Source organism: Crocodylus siamensis, chromosome 6 (assembly GCF_052110815.1).
Source record: "Crocodylus siamensis isolate JL-2025a chromosome 6, ASM5211081v1, whole genome shotgun sequence".
In the NCBI taxonomy this organism is placed as follows: domain Eukaryota; kingdom Metazoa; phylum Chordata; order Crocodylia; family Crocodylidae; genus Crocodylus; species Crocodylus siamensis.
This window is the reverse complement of record NC_143400.1, coordinates 23,516,909-23,534,923: the sequence shown is the minus strand read 5'-3', so window position 1 is coordinate 23,534,923 and position 18,015 is coordinate 23,516,909. Positions and strand designations below refer to the sequence as shown.

General features: G+C 51.8%; 2 protein-coding genes across 5 annotated transcripts in view; one reads left to right on the top strand and one right to left on the bottom strand.

Moving 5' to 3' along the window:
* LOC149861689 (interferon-inducible GTPase 5-like) overlaps positions 1–18,015 on the bottom strand; it is a 36,307-nt gene that overhangs the window by 6,043 nt on the left and 12,249 nt on the right. Inside the window, exon 1 of one of the 3 annotated variants that reach the window (XM_090054269.1) lies at positions 2,761–3,014. The exons of 1 other annotated variant lie outside the window; for it this stretch is intronic. The gene's annotated coding sequence lies outside the window, so the exon portion shown is untranslated. Of the gene's footprint in view, positions 1–2,760; positions 3,015–18,015 lie in introns of those variants that run through there. One more of the 3 variants, XM_090054270.1, reaches the window with a different exon arrangement.
* On the top strand, positions 10,591–13,288 carry LOC149861691 (uncharacterized). 2 transcript variants are annotated; one of them, XM_090054279.1, is made up of 5 exons: positions 10,627–10,721; positions 10,898–10,986; positions 12,021–12,140; positions 12,360–12,476; positions 12,960–13,288. In XM_090054279.1, exons 3-5 carry the CDS (start codon positions 12,095–12,097, stop codon positions 13,265–13,267), a joined length of 471 nt encoding a protein of 156 aa, XP_089910405.1. In that variant the 5' UTR covers positions 10,627–10,721; positions 10,898–10,986; positions 12,021–12,094; the 3' UTR covers positions 13,268–13,288. The 2 variants fall into 2 exon arrangements, with proteins under 2 accessions (XP_089910404.1, XP_089910405.1); XM_090054278.1 differs by lacking the exon at positions 10,898–10,986 and having other exon boundaries at positions 10,591–10,721.

The window sequence follows — 18,015 nt, the reverse complement described above, 5'->3', positions numbered from 1 at the left end:
CTTGGGGTGCCCTGGTGAACAGACGTTCTCCCAGATCCTGATGCACACCCCTTATACACCAAGTCACCCCTGAGCTTTTGTTTCTCCAGGCTGAAGAGTCCCGTACCTCTCAGCCTCTCCTCATAAGGCCTGTTCGCTTGACCTCTAATCATGCTGTGGCTCTGCTCTGGACTCTCTCAAGCTTCTCCACATCCTTTCTAAAGTATGGAGCTGAGAACTGGATGTAGTACTCCATCTGTGGCCTCATCAAGGCTGAGTGAAGCGGAAGGATGACTTGTTGCGTCTTGCTAAGTGATGGGATTTAGCAAACCCAATGGCTCCTGGCTAGAGGGTCTTGCTCTTCCACATGTAGGATCGTAGGAAAGTCAGGCTAGAAGGGACCTCAGGAGGTGACATTAGTCCTTTCCTGGTCAAGGCAGGAGCATCCTTGACTAAACCAACCCAGCCAAGGGTCCATCCAACCTGCTCTTGAAGCTTTCCAGGGGTGGGATCTCTGGGAAGCCTGTTTCAAAGCTCGACCACCCCCAGAATCAGAAAGTTCCTCCTCATCTCCAGCCTCAGTTTCCTGTCCTGCAGCTTGAGGCCATTGCTCCTAGCCCTGTCCCTTGTGGGTACAGAGAAAAAGCCCTTCTCCAACCTCTCTATCATAGCCCTTCAGGGATCAGACAACTGTGATCAAATCCCCTGTCTTCTCTTCTCCAGCCTCAGTCACCCTAGTTCTTTCAGTGTATCCTTAGCAGTCCTCCTTCCGGAGGCCCCAAATAATTTCTGTTGCTCTGTGTTGGACTCTTTCCAACCTGTCCACCCCCTTCTTGAATGGTGGGGCCCACACCTGGATTCAAGCCTCTAGGGGGGACTTTCCCAGTGGGAGAATCACTGCTCTTGACTTGCAAGTGGCACTCCTGTGAATACAACCCAGGAGGCTGTCAGCCTTTTTTGCAACCATTGGTCAAGAGGTTGCTGAGTAGGATGGACAGACTCTTGGCTGGGGGCTGGGCCAGATGTAACCCTGAAGGATCCAGCCAGCATAACTTCATGAAGTCATAGAGAAGTGGGGCCGGAAGGCACCTGCAGAGGTCACATCCACTCGAACCCCTGCCTGAGGCAGGATAAGTCTTGTCCAAACCATCTCTAAAAGTCCATAACCATAGAGTCACAGAGACATTGGGCTAGAAGGGAGCTCCAAAGGTCACATCTCCTCCAACCCCCTGCCTGAGATAGGATCAGCCCTGTCCAAACCACCCCAGACAAATCCATCATCACACTGTAACTACCGTCAACAACACCAGACATCACACCATAGGGAAAGCAGGGCAACTGAGGCAGCCAATGCCTTGCTGCTGTACAAGGTTGTCAATATACACTCCAGAGATCCCAGGGAGAGGCTGTGTCCTCTCTGCAGAGGATGGCAAAACCCTCCCAAGTCTGTACAAGTCTGACCACAGGGGATTTCTTCCTGACCCCAAAATCTGATGATCTTATATTAGTAGCAATTTTCAATTGCTGATTTTTAGGCAAAAGGAGGAGCAAGGGATAGAACCAAGTAAGGCCTGTTTTTTAGAAAAAGAAAGGAGAGAGCGATCCCTGGTGACAGCAGAACCCATCTCAGAGGAAAAAAGGATTTGAACCCAGATCAAGAAGAGCCAAATTGGTCCATAAGCTCATGAAGAAGGCAGGGCAGATTTGCACCTTATAGACTAAAAAAAAAAATAATGCAGACATGGCTAGCACAAGGGTTTGTCAGCCCCCAGCGCACTTCATCAGAGCCCAGAAAACTCTAGGGAAACAGAGGTGGGGGGGAAAAACAAGTTAAAAAACAAATCAACCTTGAACTGTGCTCCCCCCAGCCCCAGCTGCTTTTGGTTTCAGTATAGATGTCAGCATCCAATGGCCTCGTCAATGAGCTATTAGGGGGGAGGGGAAAAAGGCTATCAAATATCGCATTCCAGCTCTGAGCAAGCACAAATCATGATTTTTTTTTTTTACTTTCTTGCTGCTTTAAAAACTTTTTATGTTGCTTATTGCTCCGTTCTGATTACAAGCAGACCTCGGAGATATGCCAGCCTTGTAGTTCGGCAGTTATTTTTAAGGGCAAAATCCAGCCTTTCGCCTCCCAGAATATAAGACAATCAAGTCTCTGAAATTTTCCAGCCTTTGCACAATCCCACAGAAGAACTGAACGCACAAACAAAAGGAGCAGAGGGAGGTGAAATGCTTCCTCAGCCTGACAAAGGGTGCATGCACACAAATGCTTACTAAGAATTTTTCCAATTACTTGAGTTGGTCTAATAAAAGAGATAGTATTTACCCAAAGAACCTTGTCTTTCAAAATAAGAGGCATTGGGAAGTTTTTCTGATTGGGTGTTTTTACCACACACACACACACACACACACGCACACACACGCATCTGGGCTCTTCAGAGGTGGACTGAAAGTCAAGGGCAATGTCTGTAGGGGGGGAAGGGGAAAAGAAAGGCTGAGTGTTACTGGAAAAGAGATGGGACCAGAGCAGGGATTTTCTGGCCGGGGAAGGGGAAGAGGAGTTTCCCAAACTGTACAGTGGGAAAATAGTTTGGCGTGAACAGGCTGAAGCTGCCCAGGCCCCCCCGTTGCACTGGCGTGGACCGCAGCTTCCTGGAAAGGCCGGGATTGGTCTGGTTCTGCCTATAGGAGCTAACAGAGAGGTATATTAGCCTCAGAGATAACCCTGACCCTAACCCTAACCTGGCTCTCAAAGCCCACGAGAATACCAGGGCTCACCGTGCCTTGTGTGACAGGATGGTTCACGGTGGTTCGGGGAGGAGATGAGTGCCTGTGTGTCTACACGTGTGTTGTCCGTCCGTCTCTGCCAGCTTCCTCCTTTGTGTGAGAGTGTCTCTTATTCCTCCAGACCCCTGCTTGAGTGGGGCAGGGTCTCTCTCAGCCTGTTTCAGGGCACGGTGAGGGGCCTCTGGCCTGCCAACCTGGATGCCTGGGTTCTTCCTGTGACCAGTTGCTTTCTGTTTCCTTTTCCTCCCAGGCCCTCCCCTTCTCCCCAGCAGTAGCAGCAAATATGGATACACATGACAAGTCTGTGGGAGGGGCACTGCATCCAACCTGCAGTGATGGGGAGGGAGGGATCCGAGCTAAGATCCCTTCCCCAACCCCAGGCTTCACAGAGTGGTGCCATCTGCCTGGGGGGAGTGGGAGGCAGTGTGTGTGCGGTGGGGGGGGGGGTGATACAGTGTACACACACACTGCACCATAAACACACATGCCAACAGAATCCAGGTTTCTGGAAGATACACCCACACACATTACCCCCCCCCCCCCAAAAAAAAAAAAAAGTGTCTGGGGTGCACACACACAGAACTCAGGTGTCTGGGAAATACACATGCACTCCCCCACCAAGTGTCTGGGACACACACACACCCAAACATACACACACCCAAGTGTCTGGGATGCACACACACAGAACCTATGTGTCCAGGAACACGCATGCAGAACTCAGGCATCCTGGAAATACACCTTGCCCCCCCCCCCCCACACACACACACACTCCCAAAGTGTCTGGGACACACATACACCACCCCCAAATTTCTGGGATGCATACACACAGAACTCAGGCATCCAGGGCACGTGCACAGAACTCGGACATCTGCAAAATACTCCTCCCCTAAGTGTCTGACTCACACACACACAGGCACACACCCATCCATCCCCCTCAGGTGGTCTGAGGTACACACACTCAGAGCCCAGGTGTCCAGGGCAAGCATGCAGAATCAAGATTGTGGGAACACACACACACACACACCCCCTCAGGTGTCCAGGATACACCTACCCTCCCTGCCCCACACAAAAATTACAAGTGTCCAGGACTTGCGTTGACGCAACTCAGGCATCTGGGACACACACACACACAGAACCCAGGCATTCAGGACCTACACGCACATGCATCACACACTTTTTTTGTGAGTCGCTTCTTGGCCTCTACAAAGGCTATCAGCTGCTTGGGGACACAAATAGGAAAACCACAGTCTTAATAAATGGTGTGTGTGTGTGTGTGTGTGTGTGTGTGTGTGTGTGTGTGAAATGGGTCACCAGGTTTCCATTTCACCTCTTGAAATGACGTGGCCCCCAGATGCTTTGGCAAAGAAACGCCACTCAGTGCAGATTGCATTAAAGTTTATTACAACTGGATGTGAAAAATCAGGCGACCAAAGTGCCTCCAAGAAGCTAAGATGCCATCGACGACACTCACCCAAATAATTAGAAGCCCAACATGTTCACCACCAATGCAGAGCCAGCTTCAACACACAAAGCATTGGCATCAACCCCAGCTGGAGGCCAAATCACCATGACCCATGTCCAGTTAATTCTTTCCAAGAGCACAAGATGATGGCTGTTCATCTGGGGCTACTTCACCTACTAGATCACGGGTTCTCAACCTGCTTAGACCCAGACTCCCACCCTATTAGAGCCAAGGCCCCCCTCAGAAAATGCCCCCTCTTTGCTTTCAGTTGTTTCTTGCCCACGGGAAAGAAACAGGAAAAACCCAGTATTTCCTGGACCATCACGGCTACATCGCTCCAGAGGAGCCAAGCAAAAAGCGGATGTTAAAGGAGCCTCTGATCAAAGTGTTTCACATCCTTGGCAACAAGACCTCAATGCTAAGTTTGAATCCCAGTGGGGTTTTGTTGTGGGCAGCCATGGCATCTCCATAGGTGGATTTAGGCTTTTGAAAAGGTGGGTAGGGGCGGCGTGGTACATCATCGCATGCTGGTGGGCAGTCCTGAACATCCCTCAACTCTTTTTGCTGAGTGGGGTGCGTCACTATGTTTCTCCCTGTGGATACTCTGATTCAAGAAGCAGTTCAGTCTGAATCACAAGCGAGTCGTAGAGAAGTTGGGCTGGAAGGGACCTCTAGAGGTCTTATAGTCCTAGTCATGGAGTCCTAGAGAAGTAGGCATGGAAGGGACCTTCAGAGGTCATAGAGTCTGTTGTGTCGTCTCGTGTTTTCCTTGCACTGTCCCTTGAAGGCCAAAGCTCTCATGTTGAGCACTGCAGGGTTCACTTTGCTTGTGGCAGTTTTTGCAGCACAGGGGCTCCATTTTCTCTGCCACAAAGAGCCAGAGGCTTTCTTGGTTCCTCTGCCTCCAAAGGACTAGACTGGGTCAAGTCAGAGGCAGAGCAAGTATAAATTCTGCATGTCTACTGGGGGCAATTGTTAAGATCCACCTGGATATGACCCCAGAAAATTATAATAATAAGTAACTGTTAGTTCAACCCAGGAGTGTCCAGAGTGTTGTTGCTGAACTCACAACATATCATCTGGTGACGAGGAGGGGATACTTTGCTGAAAAGACACCCCTAGATTGTAGGACGACGTTCTGAGACCAGGGTGTGTTTTGTGATTAGAGGGAAGTTTTTTTCTTCTTCTTTTCTCTCTATTACAGCTGATGTTAGTTAGAATGACTACATTGGGGCATATAGAAGAATTTGATGTCAGCCAGCTGGCTTCATGGGTCTCTTATTTGGAAAGTCTATCCTATTACCTGGAAGCAGACAAAGAAGCAATCCTTCTGACAGCCTGTGGTGCCAAAACATTTCCCATTGTTCTTTCCCTCACAGCACCTGTCTTACCAAACACCAAGTCTTATGCTGAACTATTGCCCCACTAAAGGCACATTTTTGCCCAAGGCTATCTGTCACCCTGGAGAGATTTCATTTTCATTTTCTGAAAGGCAACTTGTTTGTGGGCTTAAGATGAAGCAATCCAATGTCACCTGCTCTCTGAACTAAATTTGACCTTGGCTACTGCACAAGAAAAAGCTTTGGCAGCTGAAGCAGCACCCCATAATGTGAGAGAAATTTGCCAGGCGTTTTCTAGCAATGTCCACTTACTCCAAAAAATCAATAATCAGATCATCACCAGCAAATTCAGTGGATTTATACCCTCACCAACAGCACCACATAAGCCAATTAATCCACGGACATGTCTGAGTTGTGGCAGCCAACATAGATGAAGGGAGTGCAGGTTTAGGAAGTCAGAGTGTCATGCCTGCAAGAAGAAGGGCCACAGAGAGAGGGCTTGCTACTTGAAGGCCAGTTCCAGAAGACAAAAAGAAATTCCCAATCCACTCACATATTAGAGTCCTCCCCAGAACGTCAGGCACAAAAACTATATTTGATTAAAAATGGTGGTGCTGTTGAAACTCAAGGTTCTGAGATTATTGCAACTGTAGTAATAAATGGAAAGAAGTGCAAAATGGAAGTGGACTCTGTGGTGGGCCAGTATGGGGTGTTCCTGCATTGAGTCACCCATCTCACCGCGCCCAGCAACCTTCCAGGCTCCGAGTGCCTCCCTGGGGGCGCCTCACGCCTGGCCAACCCCCTTCCTGGAGCACACCCGCTAGCCTGGGGGTTCCATTGCCACCACCCAGGGCTGGCTCTGGCTCTGTGCACCCTGGGAAACACAAGCCTAGAAGCCCTCCAGGGTACTTGATTCACTTCAACTTGGGGTGCTTCCTTCAGTTGGAAGCACAAATAGTGGTCTCCCTTAGTCAGCCAAGCCAAGGCAACCCCAAGGCATGATCTAGACCCACTCCCAATAAGTCGCCCATGCTAGGTACAAAGGAGAACTTTATTGGACCACATGCATTTGAGGTCCACCTACAGGGTATGGTGGAAACCACAGAAGACCACATTTTGGGGGGGTATTATTCTGCTTAAAAACTCTTGACAGCACACAACTGAGTATCTTGGGTGGGAGTCTACATGGCTAGAAGAGAAGGACACATGGCAGTGCCTGAGAGGACACTCTAGGTGAGGTCTCTATGGTTAGGAGCACACTACAATGCACAGGGGATACCCTAGGTTGTGTCTCTATGGCAAAGGGCATACAGCCATGCATAAGGTACACTCAAGGTGAGGTTTCTATGGTTAGGGGCACTCCAGTGCATGGGAACACTCTAGGCTGAGTCTCTATGGTAAGGGCATTCCAGTGCCTGGGGCCTCTCTAGGCTGTCTATGGTTAGGGTCACTTCAGTGCATGGACACTCCAGACTATGTCTCTAGGGTTAGAGGCGTAATTAGGATGGCCATTGAGGTACCTCAAGAATAGAGGATAATTGCATTTAGTGCAACTGTCCCCAACACCATGAACGTCGCGTGCCTCCCGAGGTAGGGGGACACAGCGAGCTCCCGCAGGCAGTGGTGGTGGTGGTGGTGGTGGAGGCATGGCAGTGGTGAGCTGGGAGGTCCCACAGGCAGCTGCGGTGGTGTCAGCGATGGAGGCAGTCCAAGCAGGGAGCTCCCACAGGTAGCTGCAGTAGTATTGGTGGTGGTGGAGGGGGCGGGGGTGCTGAGCGGTGAAAAATAGAGGACATAAAGGCGTCCGGTTTCATATCGACAGAGGACGGAGGACCAGAAAACCGGACTGTCCTCCACAAAACTGGATGAATGGCCACCCTAGGCATAATACAGGGAATGGGGCACACTCTAGACTGTGTCTCTATGGCTAGGGGCACTCCAGTTCATGGGGCACTTTAGGCTGCATCTCTATGGTTAGAGGCATAATACAGTGAATGGGAAATATTCTAGGCTGTCTCTCTATGGTTAAGGGGGTACAATGGGGGTAGAACCAGTATGGGGTGTTTTATCCCATGACTGTTAAATGCAAGAGGCAGCAGCAAGGCCTTGAAATCTATTGACTCCTGGGGGAGTGTTTTAACCACTGCCCTACCCAGCCAGGCTCCTTCTGTAACAGCCTCATTTGCGCTTCCTGGAACACAAAGGGAGCCCTCCCTGTGCCATACAGTGCCTTGAAAAATTTCCTGTCACCTGCACTCAGGGGAAGTCCCGGCTTGTCACATGGGAGCTGCAGTGACCCAGAAAGCAGAGAGTGCCAACACTGATGTTGGCAGCTGCCTGGAGAGCTTCCAGCTGCTGTTTCCACAAATGGAGCAAGATCCAGGCACCGGATGGCACCAGCCCAACCCAGCCCAGCTCCACAGGAGTCTGTGGGATAAGATCCCCCGTGACCCATGGTTCCAGTGAGGCCCAGTCTGCAACTGGGATAAATAATCCATAGTCCCACTGGGGTGTCCATGCCTTCTTCTGATCTCCCTGCAACTCACCCGACCTATGGCATCTTCTTCCCTCCTTTGCCCCAGTCCAGCCTTGGTGAGTCGCTCGAACCCAGACCTAGAGTCCACAGACTTCAATGGCTTTACTGCTAGCTGCCAACTAGCCAAGCGACAGCTCCTCCTGGGTGTTAGCAGTGGGATCTCATGGACAGGTGGCCTACTGGCCTTCTGGTTAACCAGACCCCCCTGTCAGGACCAAGGGAGCCTGGGGGTAGCCACAGATGTCCTATCTGGCCTTGGGAAAGAAACACAGGCCACCAGAGACCTGCCTACTGCTGTGAATGTCTTAAGTGCCTTTGAAACCAACAAGGGAGCAAACCAGGAAAGCCAAGGCTGCAACTGAACTCCAACTAGCTTCAAGCATCAAGGACAACAAAAAGTCCTTTTTCAAATATGTGGGGAGCCGGAGGAAAAGCAAGGGCAATGTTGGACCCCTGCTAAACCAGATGGGGCAACTGACAACTGACGCCCAGGAAAAAGCCAACCTGTTAAATAGGTACTTTGCGTCAGTCTTTCATCAGTCCCATGGGACGCCCATGCCTGCTATGGGACAGGGAGATCCGGGTGATGGGGATCCCCTACCCTCCATAAATGCTGACTTTGTGAAGGAACACCTTGAGAAGCTGGATACCTTCAAATCAGCCGGCCTTGACAATCTGCACCCCAGGGTACTCAAGGAGCTGGTAAGCGTCATAGCCCAACCCCTGGCACAGATCTCCGAGAGCTCCTGGCGCTCTGGTGTAGTGCTCGAAGACTGGAAGAAGGCCAATGTGGTGCCGATCTTCAAGAAAGGGAGGAGAGTGGATCCGGCTAACTACAGGCCCATCAGCCTGACTTCTATCCTGGGGAAGATCTTAGAAAAGTTTATTAAGGAGGCCATCCTTGATGGACTGGCCCAGGCTAACATTCTAAGGGATAGCCAGCACGGGTTTGTTGCGGGTAGGTCTTGTTTGACCAATCTCATTTCCTTCTACGACCAAGTGACCTATCACCTGGACGAGGGAGAAGAGATTGATGTCATATATCTTGACTTCAAAAAAGCTTTTGATCTGGTATCCCATGATCACCTCTTGGCCAAACGGCCAGTTGTGGCCTTGGCTCCACCACGATCCGCTGGCTGGGAAATTGGCTCTGTGGTCAGACCCAGAGGGTAGTAATTGATGGCAGTCACTCATCGTGGTGCCCTGTGACCAGTGGGGTCCCTCAAGGCTCTGTCCTGGGACCCATCCTGTTCAACATCTTCATTAATGATGTGGACATTGGAGTCAGGAGTGGACTGGCCAAGTTCGCTGATGACACCAAACTTTGGGGCAAAGCATCCACGCCAGAAGATAGGTGGGTGATTCAGGTGGATCTGGACAGACTCAGCAAATGGGTGGACGAGAACCTGATGGTGTTTAACACCGAAAAATGCAAGGTCCTCCACCTTGGGAGGAAAAACCTGCAGCTTCCTTATAGGCTCGGCAGTGCTACACTGGCTAGCACTACAGAAGAAAGAGACTTGGGGGTCATCATTGACCACAAGATGAACATGAGCCTGCAACGCGATGCTGCGGCTAGTAAAGCGACCAAAATGCTAGCTTGCATCCATAGATGCTTCTCGAGCAAATCCCGGGACGTCATTCTCCCCTTGTACTCGGCCTTGGTGAGGCCGTAGCTGGAGTATTGCATCCAGTTTTGGGCTCCACAATTCAAAAAGGACGTGGAGAAGCTTGAGAGAGTCCAGAGGAGAGCCACACGCATGATCAGAGGTCAGGAAAACAGATCTTACGACGATGGGCTGAGAGCCATGGGGCTCTTTAGCCTGGAAAAGCGCAGGCTCAGGGGTGATCTGATGGCCACCTATAAGTTTATCAGGGGTGACCACCAGGATCTGGGGGAGCGTTTGTTCACCAGAGCGCCCCAAGGGATGACGAGGTCGAACGGTCACAAACTCCTGCAAGACCGTTTCAGGCTGGACATAAGGAAGAATTTCTTTGCTGTCCGAGCCCCCGAGGTCTGGAGCAGCCTGCCAGCGGAGGTGGTTCAAGCACCTACACTGAACACCTTCAAGAGTAAATTGGATGCTTATCTTGCTGGGATCCTATGACCCCAGATGACTTCTTGCCCTTTGGGCAGGGGGCTGGACTCAATGATCTCCCGAGGTCCCTTCCAGCCCTAATGTCTATGAAATCTGTGGAAGTTGGTGCCAGATTTGTTTTGCCGGGAAGGGAGTGTTTCCTTGCCACATGGAAAATCCCACTTCTCTGGGTCCCCGTCTACCCATCTCAAAAGGGAGAACCATTCTTCCTTCTCCCTAGACCAGCTGCTTTCAATCATTTTAGACTCCGGAAACCCTTCACTGGACCCAACCCCCCACTTGTTAGACTCCAGATCCCTCTCAGAAAAATCCCAGCTCTTTGCTTTCACTTGTTTCTTGACTACTGAAGCATCCCAGAACAATTCTTGTGTTGTCAAGACTTCAGAGAGACCACAGCAGAATAGGAGGGGTTAGGCACTGGATTACTACAGGAAAGCTCTGGGCTGATTTTGTGAATAGAAGAGTCTCAAATCCCCCTGGGACTCTGGTTGAGAAACACTGCACTAGGGATTAAGGTATTGTGGAGAGGGTTCACATCAATGCTGGGGATCTGGGTGACTGCTGGCATGACACAGGCCCTGATGGTTCTTGTTTTCAGAGCAGAACAATCAAACTGATGGCCTGAAAAAAAAATAGATCTGGGAAATGCTTGTTATCACCACCGGTGCTAATTTGCTTTGTGCCCACATAGGATGATGTAGGAAAGTTGTTGATCTCCTTGGCCAACGTGGCGCTCGTGGAACAAAGGGACCAGGGTGCAATCAAGATGACTTCTCCGAGGTCAGGCATCTGTGGTGGAGGATGGGCTGGAGCAGAGCAAAGCTGTCCTCCTTCCTTCCTGCAACCACATCACCCACCTCCCCTCTATAAAGAGCCCAGGTATCCTGGCACCCAGTGCCTGCCCACACGTGATGCTGCCGTCTTGCTTCAGCTGGAACCCAGGCATCTGGGTCCCTATTCACCTCATCACCGACCTAGGGGAAAGTTGGCTTCGCTTATCCCTGCTATATCATTTCTCGGCAAGAAAGGAAAGAAACTTCTTGGGGTCCCTGCATTTCTCAAATGCCCCTTCCTCTCCCCCTGTGCTCAGAGGCACGTCCCCTCCCCTCCCCTTCCTCTTCTGCTACTGCTTTCCCTGATGTCCCAGGGCAGGGGAAGCTTCAAAGCCTTTAAAGCACAGAGGAGAGGTGGGGGAGATTCTCACCTGTTTTGGAGACTTTAAAAAAGTCCCCAGTGAGGTCCAATCTGACAAGGGGGTACAATTGCATCACTGCACCCCCTCTGGATCCTCCCCTGGAGGAGTCCTTCTACAGGGAAGAGGGAACCCGAGACACGCAACGCAGAACCGAGAGAGACATAACCTCTTGTATGCAAGCCATAAGGCACACACCATATTTCTTCACATACCACGCAAACATTCCCCTTCCTCTAAAATTAGCCACTTAAAACTGGGCAGCCTGTTTTAACTGAGGGAAGTGATTTGGGAGAGATTGGTTAAAAGGGAAAAAACAAAAAAAAAGTCTTTCTTTTTCTTTCATTCTGTCTTTACAAAAGAAAAGGCGTAGGTCTTAGTTGGGGGGAGGGGGGTAGTCAGGGCCGGACACAGATGTGGGCAAACGGGGTGGCTGCCTGGGGCCTGGACAGAAAGGGGGCCTGAAAATGGTAATTTTTTTTCCTGTTGTCCAATTATTATTATCATTATCTCTGGTGAAGGAGGGCCCAATACTTAAAGTTTGCCCAGGGCTGCCAGGAGTCTAGGTACGGTGCTGGGTGTAGTATGAGGGTAAATATGGTACTTTTTGCTCTCCTCCCAGCCTGCAAGTACCCATGACAGCTGCAAAGTGTGCCGTGTTTGAGATCTCTGAGTACCAACACATCCTTGGCTGCCATGAGGAAGGCTCCCTCCATCCTCCTTGCTGCTCTCCTGGCTTCAGGTGAGTAAGGGGTAACCCACTTCCCAAGCCCATTGGAGGAGATGGGATAGAAGAAAGATTAGCCAATGCTCACTGGAAGACCTGAGTTGGGGGTTACAAACTCCCAACCCCAGCTAGAGGGAGGGGCAGAGGGGCTTTGGATGAGGGCTAGCCACTCTTCTAATCCCAGGGCTGGGAGGAACTGGACCCTTATAGAGCCTCGTGTCTTCCCCTCTCTAGGATTTGGTCTGGAGTGCAAGGTCTGCTTCGGTTCGGACATGAGCTGTACGGGCACAGCGGTAACCTGCCCCGATGCGGCTAACCAGTGCAGCACCATCATGACCCAGTTTAACTGGGGTGGGTGAGACGGACATTCAGCTGGCAGGATCTAATGGAGGGAGCTGATGGGGCAGAGCCAGGAGCCCTGGGCTTTGCCTCCAGCCGTGGGAGGAGAGCAGGGTCTGTTGGACAAGGCACAGGGCACGGAGCCAGGACTCCCGTGTTCGACTTCTAGCTTACTAGCTCCTAGGTTACTGGGGATCCCACAACTCCCACAAACAGTGCAGGAAGCCTTGATTAGCTGAATGGCGAGGTGGAGATGGGCTGCTCCCAAGCCCATTGGACGGCAGAGGGGGAGCCAGGTGGTTTGGGACTGGGGACAAAGGGAAGAAGGGAGGTCACTGAGCTCCAGAATAGCTGGAGGAGCAGAGCAGAGGGCAGGGGAAAGTCATCGCGGCCTAGACGATCCGAGGGAGGGAAGTGACAGGGACACACAGGGGAGAAGGAAAGGCCTTGGGGCTTGTCCTGACCCTGACCCCTGTGCTCCTGCCTGCCCCACAGGTTCTGGCACATCCCTCCTCACCATGAAGGGCTGCGCGACTGAATCTGCCTGCCAGATTCTGGATGCCAGCAGATCCAGCCTGGCAGAGATGGGCATCCACATCAACCAGCTCAAGTGCGTCCCAGCCTCTGGTGCAACCATCGTGGCCCCAAGACTAGCCAGGCTCCTGGGCTGCTCCTGGCAAAGCTCCTCTCCTGAACCCCACTCAGGCAACAGTGATGTGGTCCCCAGTGCCCCCACCTGCATCTGGGACAGCCTGTGCCAACTGCTCCAGGGCTCTGCATGGGGGTGTTTCCCCCTCCATTGATTGCAGCAAATAAAATAAGGACAAATCAGTGTGGGTGTCTTATTGACACGGAGGAAAACTCTACTCCCATGGGGGCAAGTGAAGTCCAGCAGGTGGGTGCCTCTTCAGCTCCGTCACCACCAACTCCTGTCCCCTCCCCTCCCAGTGTCCTGAAGGAAGAGGACTGGAAATCCAGGTCCCGGGGGGGGCGGTCAATTTCTGTCCAGAACTGGAAAGATTTATAAGGGAGGAGGAGAGACATTGAGACCCCCATGTTAGATTGTACCCCCTCATCAGGGTCAAGAGAAAACCCAGGAGTCCTGGCTCTTAACCCCCCTCCTCAAATTCACAAGGACCCATTTCTCTCCCAGAACCAGGACAGAGCTTGGCTAGAACCCCAGTCCCTCCGCACACTTGGCATCACTCTGATGTGTTACATTGCACTCTCCAGCCAAATGCAAACAGAGTCCACAGGTCCCATCCATCCTCCAGAAGCCCGCTACACATTGTATGACCCTACCAAATCTTGTTGTGATCTGATTAATATTGAGCAAATCATTATAAGCCTGGACCTCCTGTGTCCCGCAGAGAACCCGAGAGTCCCGACCCTCCGCACGAGCTGCTTGGGAGCTTTCAGAAGTGAGAGAAGTAGGGAGTGAGGATCTGCCTTGAGCTGCCACCAGCCACCCTGGGATGATCCCATTCTCAGCACATTTCGCCCATTTCTGATATTAAAAATCATTGACAGAGGCAAAAATTATTGAGCACATGACCCCTCCCATGAACATGGCTCTGAGACCCCCAGTGCTGACCCCCTCTGGTTATTCCAGTGAAGGCTTCCTTTGCCTTTCTGCTCTGCACAGCCATCCTGGCTGCAGGCAAGCCTGGCACATTCTCTTTTGTGTTTGTTTTTTATCTAAAAGCAGCTCAGTGCAGGGGTTAAAATGACTGTGGAAAATCAGCAGCTGAAGAAGGAAGGTGAGGAGGTCATGGGAGGAAAGGGAGAAGAGTCAACACTGAGCTTGCAGGAAGTCAGCGCTTCCTCATGCAAGCTGCAGGAGAGGCCTGTGGAGAGGATATCCAGAGACCCTCTCAGCTAGGGGCAGAACCTAGGCGAGGAAACCCCCCGGGGTGGAAACAGCTCATCCTTCCCCTGGGGTCAGTAGGGCCAAGTCCCCAGTGAGTATCACTGGATGTTGGAAAAGGGGCTGGGGTCTAATCCTGATCCTTTTCTCCTCCCCTCTCCAGGGACTGGGCTGAAGTGTGCCAGCCCAGGCGACTCCTGCTCAGGCCCCACAAAGCCCTGCCCCCACCGATATGATATCTGTGGGTTCAGGCACACCGGCAGCATTATACACATGTGCAATAGGCCTGGGGTCTCCTTGCAGTGCTGAACACCTGGGTCCAAGCCTCGGTTCTGGGAGAGGCGTGGGGCGGGGATCCAGTCCAGTGGGTTAGAGCAGGGCCATACTGGGCACCAGGACACTGGGGTTTTAGGCTGCAGGAAGGGAGATGGGGACTGTGATGGCTTAGGACAGGGCAGTGCCAGGCACCAGGACTCCTGGGGTCTCCCCTCAGTGCTGGGAAGAAATTGGGGTCTACTGTTGTGGGGGGGAGGGTGGTTAGGTCTCAGGTGGGTCAGAGCAGGGTGTGGGTGGGGAGTTGTGAGCTAGGAGTATCCAGCTGCAACTTCTCCCTGCACCACACACCCCCTCACACAGTGCCTCAGTTTCCTCATACGGAGAGCAAGGGGCAGGAATCATCTCTGTGAGGAAGAGACAGACAGGCCAGGGTGGAGGGTGCCTGCCCCTCACTGATGGAAAGAAGATGGAGAACGCTGTCAAGAGGTTGTGGAGGTGGCCTTGCCACCCCTGTCCAATGCCTGCTGCAGCTGGGATGCCCGAGAGGTCACTCCCACTCCATGTATGTAACCAAGCCTCTGCTCCATCCCCTCACTTCCCACCTGCCGCTCTGCACCCCCTGCTCCTTGGGCAACCCACTCTGGCACCCTGGGGATGGACCTCCAACCCTGATGGGGGTCCTCCACTACCACTGCGTCCCTGGGAACAGACTTTCAGGGGGCACCCTGCTGCATAGCACCTGGGGATAGACCTCAAGCCCTGAAAGGGGCACCGCACTGAATGAAGTGGCTGGGGCTCAGGCCAGTCTCCCGCTCTCTCTGCCCCCCAGTGAATTGCCCCTGGGACAGGATTAGGGGCTTCCCACCACAACAATCTGCCCTGCTTTACCCCTTCCTCAGTACAGCCAGAGTGACAGCACCCCTGTAGGGTTGTGAGGAGGGTCTGCCCTGTCCTCAGCTTCACCTGCCCCTAAGACCTCCTTGGGAGATCCCCCAGGGTGAACTGCATTTGTCTTCCGGTCCCAGTGTCCCCCAGTGTCCTCCCACGAGCAACACCCCCAGCAGGCAGAGCTGTCCAAACTGCTATGCCTGCACCATGTGAAAACAAGATGGTCAGTTGCACCAGCTTGGAAACCCGGTGCCCCGACTTTGTGGCAGAACCTGAGTCCAGTAACATCAACCTCTTCCACTGCTTTTTCCCTGCATGGGTTCAATATTAGTGTGGGACAGTCTCCCACCGCAAACAGGTGGGTTGTGGCCTGGGCAGCAGATCAGGACCTTACTGGCTTCTCCTCCTAGTCCTACCCACTCCGGGCCCTCTCTGGCCTCCCTTCCACCTCCTACACCAAGGCTGGGGGCTCTGTGGGGCAGTGACTATGCCCATGTAATAGCAGGTCTGGTTAGTCACTGAGCTGCCCCTGCTCCGGAGAACTGGCAATCCAAGATGGCCACGAAGAAAGGGTTTTCTTTATGAGTGGGTAAAACCATTGGCGATGCATAGAGGGTTCACGCGGGTGCACGTGCACCCCCTGAGATTGGCCGTGCACCCCCTGGAAGTGCCAGCCATGAAACTGGAAGTGCCAGCAGAAGTGCATTTCCAGATTCGCCACAGGCGGTTCCGGCCTCGGCAATCAGCCACTGAGGACCCCCCAGCCCCGCCTCTGTTGGTGATCTGGTGCCCCCACCCCACCCCCAGACTCAGGAGGCACCCGTCGCCCATGGATAAAACTGAGGCCTGGATGAAGGGTCTTTCCCCAGGTCACCCTAGTAGGCTGTTGCTAAACTAGGAATAGAAGCCAGGTCACTGGTGCTCCCTGGAAGCCCTGCAATCCACCACAGGGCCCCAGTTCCCAGATATCCCACCATTATCACCAACCAGGAGTGAGCTTTGTGTGAGTGGTGAGATGGAGGCTGGTTTATTCCAAGCCCAGGAATGGGCATAGTGGAGACCAAGGTAGGTTGTTCATCTGGTAAGTCCCTGGGACCCACAGGGCTCCTGCTCCTGGCACTTGTTGGGTTCCTTCTTGCAAGGCAACAATGCTGTGGCACTGAATGCTGGCTGTGCAGCCAAGCCCAGCCCTCCCTGCAGCTGCCGTGGACTGGTTTGCTTCCCTGTTGAATCATGGGAGTAAATAAGAGAGACCTGGGTGGTAGCTGTGGTAAGTCTGGTTCTGATTGGTCTAGGGAAGAAACTCTACATCCTTGGGGGAAGTGTAGTAGGTGGCGATGAGGTCTCTGGAGCCCCCTGGTGGTGAGACTGGGCAGTACTGGAGACCAGTAAAACCCACATTGCGTCTGTGGCCACACGTTACATGTATTGCGCAATTAACTGGTTAGTTGCTCAATACATTTGCACTGGCCACACATGCAAAATAAGACTAGTCACATATATGTGTCAAAGATCAAAGTCTTTGATTTGAGATGCCGATGGCAAAAGGTCAGATGGCAAAAGGTCAGAAGCTAACACAACAAACTCTGTGGTTGTAATTTATCCCTCTGTATTAACAGTGCTGCATATATACACCCCTGTCTGTGCCTCATTTTTAATCACCTGAGTCTCCCATATGAGAAAGAGAAGCTAACCTTGAATTGTACATAACTCAAGGGCTATGATGTCAAGAAAGATACCATAACCTGGTAACGAGATACCAAATTGCCTGTCTTTGAAGAAATTGCAAAATTAAAGTAATATACTATGCGCGCCATCCTGTGACCAAAGAGGACCAGTACCACCCCAGTAAAAATAACCCCCCTTTTTTTCTGAAACTTGAGCAAAGACAGCATAAGTGCCAACTCGTTAATTATTCATGCCTGGCGTGTAATAATTGGTCACTTTGCCAAATATAACTTTGAAAGAACTTCCACCCAAAGCAGCGAACTGTGTATACACTCAAGAAGAACAGATTGTGCACAACAAATATTATCTCTTCACCTACGTATCTTTCTGGCGTACCCCCGTCTTGCCGGCCCGTCTATCTTTGTCGTTATCTTTCTTATCAAGAGCTCTCGGTAATCTGCAGACTGCAATGGCTTGTGTGAATCGCTCGGAAGCAACTCTCTTACCCACCCTGTAAATGCTGGGTAACGTGATATCTGCATGCTGTAACTGAAGAAATCAAATACTCTGCCTACGCTGCATCACATCAGTAGCATAAGTAAAATAAACTTTCTGTGTAACCAATACGCTGTGTTTAAATCATCTGACTCCTGCTCACCGTTATCACCCACCTGTCCGGTTATAAATCCCCCTCCTCGTGCCAAGCCGGTCGTTCCGACCCAGGCTTGCAGGTCAAGGGTGCACCGGCATTAGGGGCGCGACAATATGAAGTAATTATCATGCAAGTAACTGGTGAATCACACAATACATTTACATGGGCCATGCCTTTGAAGTAATTATCAGGCAATCAAA